General features: G+C 39.3%; 1 protein-coding gene and 1 long non-coding RNA gene across 3 annotated transcripts; one reads left to right on the top strand and one right to left on the bottom strand.

Moving 5' to 3' along the window:
- The first annotated feature begins 408 nt into the window (after positions 1–408).
- LOC133476916 (uncharacterized) lies at positions 409–1,420 on the top strand. The gene is made up of 4 exons (XR_009788177.1): positions 409–548; positions 647–678; positions 767–836; positions 957–1,420. It is a non-coding gene; the product is annotated as an uncharacterized LOC133476916 (long non-coding RNA).
- A 653-nt stretch (positions 1,421–2,073) lies between these two features.
- On the bottom strand, positions 2,074–17,083 carry LOC133476906 (protein-serine O-palmitoleoyltransferase porcupine-like). 2 transcript variants are annotated; one of them, XM_061770929.1, is made up of 15 exons: positions 16,707–17,080; positions 14,979–15,124; positions 14,705–14,897; positions 12,458–12,501; positions 12,199–12,380; positions 11,984–12,114; positions 11,873–11,893; positions 11,757–11,771; positions 10,562–10,687; positions 10,379–10,479; positions 9,464–9,540; positions 9,322–9,385; positions 9,057–9,142; positions 7,874–7,984; positions 2,074–6,277 (listed from the first exon to the last, which is right to left on the bottom strand). In XM_061770929.1, exons 2-15 carry the CDS (start codon positions 15,112–15,114, stop codon positions 6,176–6,178), a joined length of 1,389 nt encoding a protein of 462 aa, XP_061626913.1. In that variant the 5' UTR covers positions 15,115–15,124; positions 16,707–17,080; the 3' UTR covers positions 2,074–6,175. The 2 variants fall into 2 exon arrangements, with proteins under 2 accessions (XP_061626913.1, XP_061626903.1); XM_061770919.1 differs by having other exon boundaries at positions 9,322–9,540; positions 16,707–17,083.
- Positions 17,084–17,596: the final 513 nt, after the last annotated feature.

Raw genomic sequence — 17,596 nt, 5'->3', positions numbered from 1 at the left:
ATCATCCCTCTCTGGCCCCATCCAATCCCTCTAATTTAATTGTATTTATTATTTTACAACTGGGCAAAGCAGGGTGATAATAGCCAATCAGAGAGTGTCTCGTGAATACCAAGTTGAAGACGAGTTGAGTCTTTCTTAAGTTTAAGTCAAGCAAGTCCCAAGTGCCAAAATTGGCTATTTATGTCCAACTCGAGTCAAGTCATGTGACTCCAACCACCTATCTCTGCTATTTCCTGTACTATTTATGAAACACTGTTTCGACACGAACAATAGGTGCCACAGTTCCAGTGGCTTCACAATGGCAGTATGACAAGGTCAGCGCCAAAGTTTTTGCCTGGCTCAGCAGAGCGCTGCAGAGCTGCAGGGTGTGCCACTCAGCTGACAGGGCTCTTTGCTTATTGGCGATGTTCTTTCTCGAGGGGGCCCCGGTGGCGGAGCCATTCAGCAGCGCTGGCCATAAATGACCGTGTGGAACACCACGTTTAGCACTGCATTCTGAACAAAACAGCACAAGCTCTGGAGCACAGCCAAAATGCCAGGAACGAAAGGTGAGTAAACATACATTAATTAACACAAACAACCACATGACAGATATCAGATGAGCTGCTAGTCCAGTGTTATTAATGTGAAGGATCAATGTTTTCAGGTAACAAGTCGGACAAGAAGTCAACTACCAAGGTGGGAAAATGGTTACTACATATCTGCGACGTCATTTCTTTTTCTTTCTTCCTGAAATTCTATGACATCTTTGATATTGCTTCTGCAGCAACCTCAGAGTCCTAAAGAGCAGCCGAAGAAAGGTGATCAGAAAGGAGATGACAACAAGAAGCAAGGAGGTAAGCATAAATATGAAACGCTATACTGTATGTTGCACGAGTCAAGTGCAGAAATGAGGTGATGACGAGGCGTGCTGTGTCCCCAGTGAAGCTATCTGTCTGTGTTTTGTTCACTCGCAGGACAGCCGAAGGGAGAGAAGCAGTAACTTCCAGGCATTTGTGAAGATGGCATTGGAGACGCTGCTGGGCTCCTGCCGTCGCAAACATGGGGGTCCTCGGGGCAGGCAGGGCTAAGCTGAGATACCCCCACGAGCCTGCCAACCGGGTTGTTGGGTGGCCTTCCAACAAGATATTTGTTCATCTCTCAGAGAGAAGAAAAATCAAACTGATCTCTATTCACTGCCAGCTCTCTCTAGCTTTGCCCCGTTCCCACCGTTATCTGTGCCCACACTTTCCAGCCGGCATGCTGGATGCTTGAACTCGAGTTAAAAGGAGAAAAAAAAAAAAAAAACTACAACAATAAGTCATTGCTTAGAACACAAGCCGTTTGTTACTCCTTCCCAATGGAACCTCTGAGTATTGACTGTTTAACAGTCCATACATTTTTCTTGTAAATAATTATTCAAATAAACAACTATTTCTTACATGTGTGTGTGTGAGACTGCTGTTTATATGCTCACGGTGTCTGTAGTTTAGATGTGCAACAAGTAATCAATTAATCGACAACTATTTTGAAAATCGATTAATCTTTGGGAGCCATTAATTTAAAATTGTCCTCTAATTTCAGCCTCTCAACAGTAAATAATCTGTAATTTCTGTAGCCCTCCATGAAAGCAGACTGATTATCTTTATGTTTAATCAAAATAAGACATTTGCAAATATCTAATTTTACTTTGGAAAACAATGATCAACATTTATCCATATTTTCTGACATGTGGACCAAGCCAGTAACTGAATTATAATCAATTTCTGGAATAAATAATAGTTTAATTATTTACGGTAATAATCGTTTGTTTGTTTTTTTGCAGCTATTTTTTGCACTCCAAAATAATGTTAAAAATAATAGTGAAATTTAACTTGGGGTTTAAATATTATTGCCTACGCGACCATGTGCAATACCCAATGATTTAACTGTCATAGCGAAATCTTCACATGAACACAAACACCATTTACAGTGCCCTTAAAAAGTATTTGCCCCTTTCTCAAATTCTTATATATTTTTTTGCATAGTTTCCCCACTTAAATGTTTAAGATAATCAAATAAATGTAAATATCAGAGAAAGATAACCAAAGTAAATGCAGTTTTTAAATGGTGATTTTACTTATTAAGAAAAAACCTTGCGTCCATAACAGTCCGGATAGTTATTTTCCTCTTTGGCCCGGAGGACACGACGTCCACAATTTCCAAAAACAATTTGAATTGTGGACTCGTCGGACCACAGAACACTTTTCCACTTTGCATCAGTCCATCTTAGAGAAGCCGGCGGCGTTTCTGGGTGTTGTTGATAAATGGTTTTTGCTCTGCATAGTAGAGTTTCAAGTTACACTTACGGATGTAGCGCCGAACTGTATTTACTGACATTGGTTTTCTGAAGTGTTCCTGAGCCCACGTGGTGATATCCTTTACACATTGAGGTCGGTTTTTGATGCAGTGCCGCCTGAGGGATCGAAGGTCACAGGCATTCAATGTTGGTTTTCGGCCTTGCCGCTTACAATAGTGATTTCTCCAGATTCTCTGAACCTTTTGATGATATTATGGACCGTAGATGACGAAATCCCTAAATTCCTTGCAATTGTACGTTGAGGAACATTGTCCTTAGACTGTTTGACTATTTTCTCACGCACTTGTTCACAAAGAGGTGAACCTCGCCCCATCTTTGCTTGTGAAGGACTGAGCAATTCAGGGAAGCTCCTTTTATACCCAATCATGGCACCCGCCTGTTCCCAATTAGCCTGTTCACCTGTGGGATGTTCCAAACAGGTGTTTGATGAGCATTCCTCAACTTTCTCAGTCTTTTTTGCCACCTGTCCCAGCTTTCTTGGAACATGTTGCAGCCATAAAATTCTAAGTTAATGATTATTTGCTAAAAAGAATAAAGTTGATCAGTTTGAACATTAAATATCTTGTCTTTGTAGTGTATTCAATTAAATATATGTTGAACATGATTTTCAAATCATTGTATTCTGCTTTTAATTTATGTTTAACACAACGTCCCAACATCATTGGAATTGTGGTTGCACTTGGAAAAATAAATTGTCTTTGTTGTTATAGAACAAAATAAGGCTAATACATTTTTTTTGGAAAGGTGAGTTCATATACACTGATCACACCGAAGCCTGATTATCGCCAGACCTTATCAATCAAGAAATCACTTAAATAGAACCTGTCTGACAAAATGAAGTTGAAGTTGGGAGATTATTCTACGGATTGACGAGACAAAAGTTGAACTTTTTGGAAGGCGTGTGTCACGTTACATCTGGCATAAATGTGACACATTATTTCAGAAAAAGAAAAATTGTACCACCATTAACACATGGTGGTGGTAATGTGATGGTCTGAGGCTGCTTTTTTACTTCAGGACCTGGATGACTTGCTGTGATCAAGGGAATCGTGAATTCTGCTCTTTACCAGAAAATCATGAAGGACAATGTTCAGACATCAGTTTGTGACCTCAAGCTGAAGCGCACTTGGGTTCTTCAGCAGGACAATGATCCAAAACACACCAGCAAGTAATGAACTAATGAACAGCTTAAAAACAACATGGTTTTGTTGTGGAGACTTGAATCCAATTGAAATGCCGTGGCATGATTTTAAAAAGGGTTCGAAAACCCTCCACTGAATAAAAAATATTCTGCAAAGAAAGAGTGGGCCAAAATATCTCCACAGCGATGTGAAACACTCATTGCCAGCAATAGAAAATGGCCGATTTCAGTTGTAGCTGTTGAGGGCGGCTCAACTACTACTACTAGGATTACGGGGGGAATAACTTTTTCACACAGGGCCAGGTAGCTTTTAATTTTTTTCCCTCCTAAATAAATAAAATAACCATTCAAAAATGCATTTTATGTTTACTTGAGTTATCTTTGTCTGATGTTTACATTTGATTGATGATTTTAAACACTAAAGTGGAGAAACTATGCGAAAGATGAGAATTTGAAAAGGTAGCAAATACTTTTTCACGGCACTGTACCTTCACCCCACAAAATACATTTGCCGGTTGACTCTCTAAATCTACAAATCCCGAAAGGAAATAACAGACATAACTACATCTGAAAATGATTACTCAATCAAATTGTTGTCAAGCATCCATGTAATTACAAACTATTTATGCTTGGTTTACTTTTCTGTAATAAAGAACGAAAAGGGGAGTTTGCACCACCCCCCCCCCCCAAATAAAAAATAAAAAAACACTTTTTGTCATATTTGTTAAAACAGTAATTATGAATTGACAATAGTACAGTGGTGCCTTGAGATACAAGTGACTCGAAGTATTTTGAGATACGTGCCGTTATTAGGCCAATTTTTTTTCCTTTGACAACCATAAACTTAGGAGCGGTGTACAGTGGCAGTGATTCAACTCCAAGTCACAAGAAGCAGCAATTTGGCAGATAGAATTAGTGAGAAATTCTTCAAAAAAGAGGCTTCAAGCTGTTCAATGCCACTCCCAGTTGAAGTTTACTGTCAAACTAAACATAATACAGAATTACAAGTTGTGTATTTAAAACACACAAGAAAACACACACCGCATAAGCTTAGCTTTAGCATTAAGCTTAGCTTAATGCTAATGCTAACACGTAAAGGAAAACGCCATTGACGGGCTGACGGATAGCATCCATAACCGTGGTGTTCCAACCCTTTCATCAACAAATATTTCAATGCAAATAGTGGAGCAACCCATAGACTGATAATATAACAATACTCACAGGCATATATTATTTATTCTCTGTGAAGAACGACTAAAATTACTGCTGAGGAGTTGTGACAGCACCTTTGGCTCCATGTATGTCTGTATTACTCTGCCCCCTGGTGGCCAAGACGCAGACAGCAGAAGGAGCAGCACAATACAAATAAAGATTAATTCTTTATATTCTTTAATTATGTCATTGATTTATATATATTTTAAAATAAAATACTATATCATAGTGAACAATTTTTTATTGTTAAATACCACATGACAAAAATGTTTGTTTTTTGGGGGGAAGACTGGAAATGACCAATAAGGTGCTTTTCTGGGATAACAATGCTAGGGCGCAATTCAAAATGACCGTTTTAACCAATATGACAAAAAGTGATTATTTTCTTGAAATTGCAAACTCCCCTATACACGTGTGGCTTTTCAGGCTCAAAAATTAATTTGAGGACATCATCTAGAGCACTGGTGTCAAACTCAAGGCCCGGGGGCCAGATCCGGCCCGCCACATCATTGTATGTGGCCCGCGAAAGCAAATCATGTGCCTCAACTCCTGTGATTGTTGCTAAAATCTGTACCAAAATTTTAAATTGTCATATGTAATAAATAATGTTAAGATACTGCAAACATTTTTTGTTACCAATCCCCTTTTTTTTTGTTTTTACAGTAACTGAACACCCTAGTATCCTTGACCTCTGATTTCAGAATTGGCTATTCATCTATTTGTTGTGTATATGCAACAATATGAGGCGATTAACCATTTACATGGTTTCACAGTCGTAACGGCCCTCTGAGGGAAATCGTAACTACAACGTGGCCCGCAACAAAAATTATTTTGACACCCCTAATCTAGGGCAACAATTTTCAACTAATGCGCAAAACATAAAATAATTTACAGATAAAATAAATACTTGGACATTATCTGTGCTCTTTTCATTAAGATGTAAACTCACCCTCTAAACACACTTGAAAGCGATGCTTGGTGATATAATGACATTGCAAAAGAAAAAAAATGGTTCCAAATATGGTCACTGTTCTTTGGAACCACTGAGCATAAGCACATTGTGCAATATCCGTCAATCATCATCATTATCGTCATCATCATCATTATTATTTTCATCATCATATCAAGGAAAATATGATTACGAAACACTTGAGATGAATGGAAAGCACATCTGGCGCAGAGATAACAGCTCAATCCCGAGAAAGGAAAAGCCAGGATCGCCGTCACGCTGATCGGTATCGATTGTGACCCGCAGGGAGACATCAGTAACTGCTGTCACAACACGAGAGCTCAGGGGGAAAAAAAGGATGCCGTCCATAGAAAAGGAGGAAGGAGAGTGGTGAGGATATCAAAAGGAGTCCCCAGCAGGTCAAGATGACAGATGAAGCAGAGGCCAAGTGGCACCAACCTGGCTATCGACTGCTTCTCTTATAGTCACAGGGAAGAGAACCCTCATTATTGCTTCTTTGGATCCTTTCTCTAGTCTAAAGAACGAGGCGGTAGAATATCCAGCATCCAAACGTGATCCAGTGGCTCGTCCAACTCAGCTCTGACCACTTCTGAATGGCGTGATGGCTGATGTCATCCTGTAGGGGGTGAGACATAAAACAGAAGCTCAAAAAAAGGACCCAAAACTGTTTTCTATAGGTAGTTTTCCAGTGACATCACGCACTGCTGGACACACGGCTGCCATGTTGGATGTTGATGTTGTGGTGCTTATTGAGTGATTTGATAGATAAATTTGATAGCCAAAGTCAAAAAAATTATGAATTACTGTGCAGTGTTTGGCTGAAACAATACAGGTGGGAGGGACAGAGTATTTTTTTGAGATGGAATGTACTTTTCTGAATAGTTTTAATGCAACATTTAACTTTTACTTTAGCATTTTTGTTAAGAAGAAACATTACTTTTACTCAGTTACATTGTGCTCGCTACTTTTCTTTTTTGTTTTTTTTCATTTTGGTTTCTCCAAGAAACTTTAATTATTTATTACTGTTTCAGTTAAAGTGTTATTGTTGGGCAATATCTGAATTTGTACATTCTCATTTTATATTTTTGTCTAGTTGATGCTTGTGCTTTGATTAAAAAAATAGACGTTACTCACCGGTTACTCAGGTTTTTTTTTTTTTTTTATTGAATACTTACTCTCCCACAAGTAATTGTTTGGGGGATTACTTTCTATTTTTACTTTAGACAAATTATTCTAAACTAACAGTACGCATAATTGAGTACAATTTATGGCTACTCTACCCATCTCTGCACTTCGTAGAAGTTAATCTTTAACAATAAGCAATGTTAGAAAATGCATGGTACATAGAGTACATACTTCCATTTTCAAAGTTTACATTTTAATTCAGTACTCTTTAGTGATACTGATTTATAAAATAAATATCTTTCATTGTGCATCGGTCGAGTGTTACCATGGTGTTTTATTAAAGGTACATACACATCAGAAATCCAGGATACTTTGATGACTCCCACCATGCGAACTGCTATCTAGCAATGAGGCTAGTGTTGGGCAAAGTCAATGCTTTTTTTTTTTTAGCTAAAGTAAGCCAAACTGTCAAATTTTCCAAGTCATTAAGTGAAACAGTCTCTGTCTTATTTCCACTTTTCTTCACACATAGTTAGGCGATGAGAGATGTTTGAATTGTGTGGGGATCGTAGTTGTTTATGGCAGCTACTTTGTCATCGTGGTAGCATACACCCTGGACTGGCCGCCAGTCAATCTCAGATCATGTATAGACAAACAACCATTCACACTCAAATTTATAAATAAGGACAATTTAGAGTGTTCAATGCAGCTAACATGAATGTTTTTGGAATGTGGGAGGAGGCCGGAGCACCCGGAGAAAACCCATGCAAGCATGGGAACGTGTGTTTTCACCGAAGTTCTTTTTTTTTTGTTATCAAATGTTTTAAATTATATTCAACTGAACAATTATGACAAACAGATATTATATACATGTTTCCCCCCTTTGATTTGAGATATAATTGATTTGAGTTACAAGCATGGTCACGGAACGGATTAAACTTGTATCTCAAGGCGCCATGTTAATTTGTAAAAATAACAGACCCACAAGGGGACTGAGCATTAGTATCGATTTGTGAAAAAATATAAAATTGGCAAATTTGGACGTAGGACAGTGACAGCACTCAGATACTGTAGATTACAAGCTCACCTCATCTTCCTCCATGTAGTCCACACTGGAATTGAACACAGAACCCAGGTACGTCAGATGTAGTATTGCCAGAGCACTGAATGCTATGTTGATCGTGTACACCCATAGTGCCTGCAGAGGACGAGGCAATACAGTAAGCATCATATCGGAGCATTGTATCTATATGTATGTAATATATGTAATGTTTTGCCTCTGTAAGTCCAAGCAGGAAGCTTTTTCTAGTTTGCAGGGATCATTCTTCTCCCTCCCTGGTGCTTAGGATTTGTCTAACCAATCCCGCATAACAGCTTTTTGCTAGGCATCCTGCCAGACACGCTAACACTAAATTATAATCACTTGACAGGGCCCGGCAGACTGTTGAGGCTGCTGCATTTTAACCGCTGCAGATGTGAGTTTCCTCTAGAATTAAAACACAACTGTCAAACTAAATAAAACAAAGAATTACACGTTGTGTATTCAAAACAACCTAGTCCGCTAGCTTAATGCTAATACTAAATAACATCTATTTTGCGTTGCTTGAAACCTTCAAGCAACGATTGGACACATACGGTGCAGCAACACATGTAGAAAGACAATATAACAGTACTCAGTCATATATTCTTTATCCTCTGTGTAGAAAGACTAATATAAGTCAAGTTTATTATACATTACAAAATTTTTTGGGGGGTGTGGCAGGAACTGATTAATGGCAGTCCTATTTATTTCAATAGGGAAAGATGATTTCAGATATGAGTGTTTTTAGTTATGAGCGTGATCATGGAACAAATTCAACTTGTATCTCAAGGCACCACTGCACTATACTGTAATATTACTCATTGGAAGGTTTTGAGGAGATCATCAATTAAGTGTGATAAGTTCAAAAACCTTTAGACATAATGTGACATAACAGATTTGGCATAAACTTTTTTTCAGTTTTGTTGAATGATATCCTCACGCCAGCACCTGTTAGTGTTTAAATGTATATTCTCTATGCTCTGAGCTCTGATGACAACGCAGGTAGTCATTCGTGAGACACAGCAGTGTGTAACTGCAACCGGCTCAAAGGTTTCAGAAAAAGGCTATGAAAAAAAGTTGTAATCACACCTATCTAACAAGCTCAAGAAGGCTGCAAAACTGCAAAATGTTAATCAACAGTAAACAAAGAGCCATGGAGATAATTAAAAAAAAGAGAAGGAAGCATTACCTTTTTGTTCTGGTGAGTGCAGTTCTCCTGACATTTCTTGGACAGAATACAGGCATTTAAAATGGCCGCCAGTCTCTTCCGCAGCACTGACACAGAAAACAGGGCCAAGGCATTAACATAAAGCGTTTCCTCCCAGCAATTAAAGATAACTTATTGCACCGCAGTGTACAGAAACAAAGTGTAATGACGGGTGCAATTAGCCATTAGTACAATGTTAAGTGCCAAAGAATCAAGTGTGAAAAGGAGACGTTAGACTGAGTCTCACTGTGCTCAACGTAGGTGATGAAGCCAAGAGATACGAGCACGGCACCCAGATGGAAACTCAAACCCTGCCAGACACAACCAAAAGTAAACTTGCAACTCAGAGATGGACGATTGCAGTGCAGTTTAACTGCTTTAGTACTCACGTGCAGAAGGGCGCTGGCTGCATATGTCACCATGATGGCAGAGAAAGCCCCAAATTTGAGAGCACTCTGAAATACATCTATAAAATAATAGTGTTATTATTATTATTATTATTTTTTTTTTAGCTTTGCTTGCAATCAGAAATGCAGTGGTGCCTCGAGATAAGAGCGACCAGACTTTTTTTTGGCCGAGTTTATGCTTTTGATTTGAAAAAAAAAACAAAAAACAAAGAAAGAAAAAAGGAGATACGTGTGCTGTATGGTGGCAGTGAACTCAGCTCACTTTACAACATGCAGCAGTTTGGCAGATAGTAAAAAAAAAATAATCTATAAAAAAAGACACTTCATGCTGTTCAAGTTTACTGTCAAAGATAACATTAAACAATGAGAATTACACATTATGTAATTTAAACAACCACATAACTTTGCCTTTACGTCTGCTAGCTTAATGCTAACACATAATGGGAAATGCCATAGACAGGCTGATGAATAGCATCCATGTGGCATATAACAATACTCACAGACATATGTTCTTTATCCTCTGTGAAAATCGACAAATATTACTGCAGATTGCTGTGTCACTTACACTAACTGAGTGAAACGCTTCCTTGTTTGTCATACTGCCGCCCGGTGGCCAAATCGCACAAACCAGAAGGAGCAGCAATGAATTCATTATGATGCACAAATTGTTCAACTCTTTATATTCTATTTAATTATGTTCTGACTATGTGTTTTTATAAAGTACAGTATTATAGAGTGCTAGTTTCCCTTTTTAAAAAGGAAAGGAGTTTTTTGATTAAGGCCATTTCCATTCATTTCAATGGAAGAATTATTTGAGTGTTTTGAATTACGAGCGTAGTCATGGAATGAATTCAACTTGTATCTCAACGCACACACCGTATAAACATTCTAACTCACAGGTATGGAGAAAGCACGACATGGGCAGATTCCACGATGTGACCACCTCCACCATCGAGCGAGGGAACGCGATGCTCAATGGCTTTGACACCGTCAGATCCCTACAATACACCCATCTTTTAATGTGAGTCATATACAAGCCCTGCTGCCCATGAGAACGCTTTAATTTATTCATTTACTAACCATTTGAGGTTTTCCTTCTCCTCTGTGAAGCCTGCCCCAGCCAGAGTGGCTGTGGTCTCACTCAAATACGCAACAAAATAGTTGCTTAAATGGAAAGACAGAGTGTTCTCATAAGCCAACAACCACCTAGTGCAAAAAAGAGATAGGACGTATTTTATTTTTTTTAGGTTGAGTTAAAACCATTTAGTGCCGTTGCTTGTCAATTGAGGCAACTTCCTTGGACTCAAATATCTCCCATAAAGAGTCATTCATTGTACAGTGTATACAACAAATCCAATACGGTTATTATCTAACCAAAAGTGTAAATGTGGGATTATTACCAAATATAATAAGAATTTATGTGTGTAAAAAACTGTAGGACATCACAATCCTTGCATCGATGTCTAGTTAAGGCAATGCAATACATACAAAGGATGAATATAGGCTGTAAACCGTGCAAAATGCGAGGCGTGTAAGGCCCACCGCACAACAAGCAAAGCGTACAGACACGAATGAAGTGGACCATCTCGAAAAAATTACAGTTGTTGACTCTTTGCTTCACACCAAGTGACTGAGCGCCGAAAATCTACTGGCGCACTGAACAATGGAAATGTGACCTTATATCAGGTTTTGAGGCTCCACATACAATAAACTGTCCTGTATTATTTTTTTTATTGAACCACAAAAACATGGCTGGATTGTCAACGATGAAGTGTGTGGCCACAAAGAGGCAATGTGTGAGAATAAGGAGAGAGAGAGGAGAGAGCATTTCAATCACAGCCGACTGTCAGCCGCTCATAAAAACTAGTTGCTGAACCCCGCACACTGTGTGAAAAGGTCTGTCAGCTGCGACGCTCGTTTGTGCGGTAGGCCTCAAAATCTTCAGCCCAGTGATCACAATACCAGAGTGGGTCAAAATATCAATACAGTAGTGTGTCTGCAGAATGAATACTGGACTTTGATGTTGACTAATATGGACATGGAATTTAATACTCCATGTGATTGACTAGTGACCAGTCCAGGGTGAAGTCTGCATTTTTCCCCAAACTCTGCTGGGATAGATTCATGTTCACCATGACCTTGAAAAGGATCATCAAGTGTAGAGGACGGATGGATGGATGGATGGATGGATGGATGGATGGAATACAACAAGTACAGTTGTTGCCATGGGTAAGGCATTGCATACTGTAAATGCACAATTCAACATCATACTTACTTTGCCAGTGAACCTCTGCGCAGAAATAAACCAAAAGAGAAGCATCAGACATCAGACAAACAAAAAAAATGAGCACACAATGCTGTTCATGTTTGTCTTGATTGATAATTTGTTACCTGATTTTTCTCCTCTTTTTGCTGTGAAAATAAAATGGTAAAGACATACATAATAATTTAAAACTACAAACAAAAGCATAAACCAACATCTGGCCTCCGTGGTCCACTCACCTCCTTAGCAGCTTGTCTCCGTAGACGGGAATGAAATAGGGGAAGAGGTAGGGCGCCACACAGTTGGAGAGAACAAGGCAAATCTGACTTTTAACCGAGCTAAAAGATACTTTGAATAACCACGAAAAGCTCTGAGGATAAAAAAAAGATAGAATTTTTTAAAATTCCAATGCAACTTCACCATTTCTACTGAGTGGTTATTGTATCACACATACCATCTTACGTCCTTCTAAAGCCTCTTTGTAGCTACTGAAGCTGATCCACGGACCAAAGATGACTGTTCCCACATAGTAAATGTAACCCATGAATTCGATGGGAGAGGGTACGCCGATCACGACACCTCTATCCAGATCGAAGGCCAGAGAGATGGCTTTCATGGCCACCACCATCTGTGAACCTGGGCACCCGCAGCAACGCTTGGAACGAGCCTTGAATAATCAACGCATGAAAGGACGGAAGGCTTGCACGCCTTACCTCTCATCTTGTGCCAGTTGGTGGTGTCCATCATGTGCAGTTCTCTGGTCAAATCGAGCACAACAAGGCATGGTTTGAGCAAGATGCTCTTTGCTCATATTACTGATCATACCATGGCGTTATTACATTGAGTCAAATTTACACAAAACAAATGTGCATTGTTAACGAGGCACGCGCTGGTTACTGGTTTCAAGCTTACGAAGTGGCTCATAGAGGAGGCGATAATGTACTTCCGACATGATATCACATTTACATGAGCGGGCTGCACGGTGACCGACTGGTTAGCACATCTGCCTCACAGTTCTGAGGACCCGGGCTCAAATCCGGCCTCCCCTGTGTGGAGTTTGCATGTTCTCCCAGTGCCTGTGTGGGTTTACCTCCCACATTCCAAAAACATGCTAGTAGTTTGGGTGAAGACTCTAACTGGTGAATGTGAGTGCGACTGGTTGTTTGTTTTTATGTGCCCTGCGATTGGCTGGAAACTAGTTCAGGGTGTACCTCACCTCTCACCCAGAGTCACCTGGGATAGCCTCCAGCACACTGCGACCCTAAAAACTCTTCTTTTTTCTCATGCTTTTTAGAGTATTTCCACTTTTAAATGATATTTCTTGCACTGTATGCTGTTTTAATTGTACTTTTAATTGTTTTTGCTCTTTGTTTTACATGTTTATAAGCTGTTTTTTTAATGCTTTTAATCATGTAAAGCACATTGAGTTGTGTATGAAATGTGTTATCTAAATAAATTTGCTTTGTTTTGCTTTGCTTAGTGAGGGATAAGTGGTAGGGAAAATGGATGGATGGATTTATAAGAGCGCCATACATCACTCTTTGACAAATTCAAAGTAACGTTAATATTTTATATATATATATATATATATATATATATATATATTTTGCAACCAGCTATGAGTTACCGTGTCTACAATTGGCGAAATAAATTCTATAGACTCACTACCGAGGGCATGGCTAACATCTGCCCATTTCCACTCTGACGTTACTTCACAAAGCAGAGAAGAGAAGTAGCGACTCATTTTCTGAGAAATTTGTACTTTTACTGCTGCACTAAAAGTTGTACCCAAACCTTTCAAAGAAATATATTTTGGAGCTATAATTGCAATGCTGGGAAACCGTGATATATTTGCTCACATTCATCATAACGTCAGAATGTGATACCAGCCAATGCCTATTGCTAACATTGTACAAGGCAATGATCATTCCTTTCTTAACCTACTGTAAGAAACTCTGGGGATCAACATGCAAAACTTATACACAACTTGTTTTTCATTTATTTAATCTATATTTATTTTTACAGAAAAATCATTAGTAACAGTTGATCCCTCGAAACCCATTATTCATTAAATATAAGGCATTAAAATTATTATTTTATATTTTAAAATTAGTTTAAAATATTACAAACAATGTAGAGAAGTCTTTAAAATACCAAAATTTGGAACCAAAATGATGGAAAGGAGTACAATACAGGAGTGAAAGGTGTAAAGTTATGTAACAACTTAAAGAAACAAAAGAGTCAAACTCAATATATTTTAAAAGCTCATTAAATCAAGAGAATTAAATAATCATTAAATGGTGAATTAGGATAACGGTTCGCAACATACCATAAGTTAAAAATCATTTGGAAGACTTTGGTGGATTTATTTGAATAGAGAGACTAAAAGGGAAATATGGAATGTAAATCTTTTCCTGTACAAAAAGGGCAGAAAAGAGAAGATTTATTCGTCTCTCTGCTCTTTTTCATTCAAATTGTGTGTTTTCATGTGAACGTCCATCCATCCATTTTCCATACCGTTTATCCTCACTCGGGTCACGGGCTTGCTGGAGCCTATTTTAGCTGACTGTTGACCGAGCGGCGGGGTTACACCCTGAACTGGTCGCCAGCCAATCGCACCGCACATACAAACAACCATTCGCACTCAAATTCAATTTAGAGTCTGCTTTGTTTGTCATACTTGGTTTGTCTGGTTTTTTTTTTCTTTAATGTAATGAAACAAACAAACAAACAAAAGATACACTACTCACACAAAGTTAGGGATATTTGGCTTTTGGGGTAAATTTCAGAATGAACATTAAATGCACTATAAACTTTACAGGTGAACTTAATTTGACCTTTTCCAAACCTTTTAATGCACATCCAACTGTTCAATGTTTCACTACTAAAAGATGTACTTTATATCCCTAACTTTATGTGAATAGTTTACTCTACAGTGTGTCAAAGGACGGCATTCTTACCCCAGCAGCAGATAGATAAACACGGTGATAGAGAGAAAGGTGCCTCGCATGGTCGAGTGGCGACACAGAAAAAGGAAGAGGTAGCAGAGGAGGCTAAGGAGGACCACCCAGATCATGTGCAGTTCAAAGAACAAGTAGAGGACGTAGAATCCTCCCGCCACTGTGGCCAAATGCTTCAAAATGGAGGGTAAGCCTGCCACGTAAAAGGAATCAGAAGCGACTGTGACCATCCAGAGTACAATGGAACTGACAGGGCACAAAACAAAATACTTACCTAACATCCAGAGAAGGCGACACAGAAGGCAGATCAGCAGCAGCTGCCACACCTGCTCCAGTCCCTGTTGGGCTGTCGGCAGCAGGCAGCCATGAGTGAGCTCCTGGAAGAACTGGCGGCGGCTGAAAACTCCCATTGCTGCCAGTCTAAAATGGAAGAGAGATGTTCAAACCCCGCATATTTGCAGTGCGGCATTTTTTGCTTTGACTTCAGAGCAAAAATGTAAGATATGAGCCCTGCGTGGTGGCAGTGAACTCAAACAACTCACTTCACGACAAGGAGCATTTTGGCAGATAGCGATAATTTCTTCAAAAAAGAGGTTTCAAGCTTTTTTTTTTTGTGCCATTCCCAGTTGAGGTTTGCTGTCAAACTAAATATAAGAGAATTAGAAGTTTGCTTATTTTGAACAACCAGTCCATCCTCTTAATGCTAACACATAATGGGAAACACCATAGACAGGTTAATGAATTGGATCATATGTACAGTGCTATAACCCTTTACACACCAGAAGGAACTGCATAATGTCCATTGAAGTGAAGCAAAAATGTGGCAAAAACGGTTTCACTTCTTTATAGTCTATTTAATTATTCCATTACTGTAGGTTTTGTTCAAGTAAAATGTTATAGAGTGCTATTTTTCCTCATTAAAATACACATTATAATTTTTTTTTTTGGGGGGGGGGGCTTATATTGGGAAATGGGAAATGGATTGGGAAAAGATTATTTGCGATACGAAGGTTTTGAGTTACAAGAGTGGTCACCGAACGAATTAACATAGTATCTCAAGTATATATACACATATACACAGTAAGCTTGCTGACTGAATCATGTTGCTAATTGAAGGTCCAACATGTGCTCATTAAATGGCTACATTAGTTTAAAAAAAAATAAAAAAATGCCCACTCTGTCAACAAGCTCACGTATTTTATTATTTACATGTACAATGTGTCTGCTTGCACTTATTCATTTTTTTTTTTTTTCCAAGTGTGCGAACTTGACCAATATGCATTGACTTAACACAATGAATATTCAGTCCAATGGACGATTTCAACTTTTGGGGGTGAAATGGTAAAGTCTCAAAGGAAACTTATGGTGATATGGACTAATCAATTTCAGGTTATTTAATAATAATTAAAAAAAAATCAAATTTCACAATTAGTTAAAAAAATTTGTTATCTGTGAATATTTTCGTCCAGCTCATGCAAGTAGTCCACAACATGTCGTTTGCTTAAGGAGACAAGACACATAATAATAATAATAATAATAATAATAATAATAAATCACATTAAATGATGCATCTGTATTTTGAGCAAATGGGTGCGGTAACCGTGGCATTATGATGTGTAAAATATTATATAGGGCAACTATAGGTCCAAATTTGTGTCCATGCTGAATGAAGAAGGCTACTTGAACGCATCACAGTGGTGTGCAGCAGGGCATGCTGTGGCTCCGCAATGCAGTGCACCGGGGGGACGAGTTGACACAGCTGCTCGATCCGCGACCTCCACGAACACAAAACACTGGCGTGACGTCCAACGCCGGCGCCCAAAGCGTGTTGTGACAATTCTTGAAAGAAGCTGGTGAAGAACTAGCAAACCTTGCTCCCAGCGGTCGGTGGGATTTACGCTCTCGCTTGTAAACGTCGACCACCCTCCGAGCCCCTCACACGCCAGCGGTGGCTAATAGGTCGCCGCGCGCTCGTCAGTTTGTGTACTGGAAAGAAGCTTACCGTTTGTCGAGTGGCAGCTGCGGGCTCCTTCCTGCTTTTCCGCCCGTTTCCGCTCACTTTTACCACGCGTGTTTTTGTGTTCACTCAGTCCAGATGATGCTTAGAACTCGGCGATACGCAGCATCAGCACCAAGCCGTCCACGGAGCCACGGGAAGACTCGTCGGCCAGTAGGCGAGCTTCGCCTGCAAGTGACGGCCAATCACGGAAGCGAGTGACAGCGTCCTTAGCCAATCACAACTCGGGCGCAGGCATCCTAACTCGTTTCGACCAATATGATGCGTACAGCGTGCCACCAAGCCCAGAGGAGTCAGGAAACCATCCATCCATCCATTGTCAACACCGCTTATCCTGGTTAGGGTCGCGGGGTGCTGGAGCTTATCCCAGCAAACTTTACAACATCCCGCCACTGTCTATTCACATTGGTTTCCTTGCAGTGGAAGGACAATTATCGGTTGGAGACTAATGCACTGTCAATTCACCCCACAGAAGAACAAGGACAGTATATTAGGTACAGTTGTGTTTGCAGGTTATGCGGGCAACAAGTTTAAGTAGTGTTTTTATAGTCCAATAATGTTGAATTGAAATTTTCTAAAGAAAAAATTAGTTGCACTGGCAAATGATGAAGATACGTTGTTCAAGATACGGGCATAGTTGCGGAACGAATTCAACTCATATCTCAAGGCACCAGTTTACTGGTCACTCATGAACGAGTAAATAACTGATGTTCGTTTTTAAATGTCCCCAAGGATTTATTTTATCTTCACCTGTAGCAGATTACTCAAATCAAATTACAATGAGAACCTGAACTGATGTAAGAGGTTGATGACTATTATTCGAAAACCACGTTCGTTGTCATTATGAAACTGTCGAGAGGTGCAACAATTAAATC

This window comes from Phyllopteryx taeniolatus, chromosome 1, assembly GCF_024500385.1.
Source record: "Phyllopteryx taeniolatus isolate TA_2022b chromosome 1, UOR_Ptae_1.2, whole genome shotgun sequence".
NCBI classification, from domain to species: domain Eukaryota; kingdom Metazoa; phylum Chordata; class Actinopteri; order Syngnathiformes; family Syngnathidae; genus Phyllopteryx; species Phyllopteryx taeniolatus.
The sequence above is the reverse complement of the archived record's forward strand: the minus strand, read 5'-3'. Positions and strand labels throughout refer to the sequence as shown.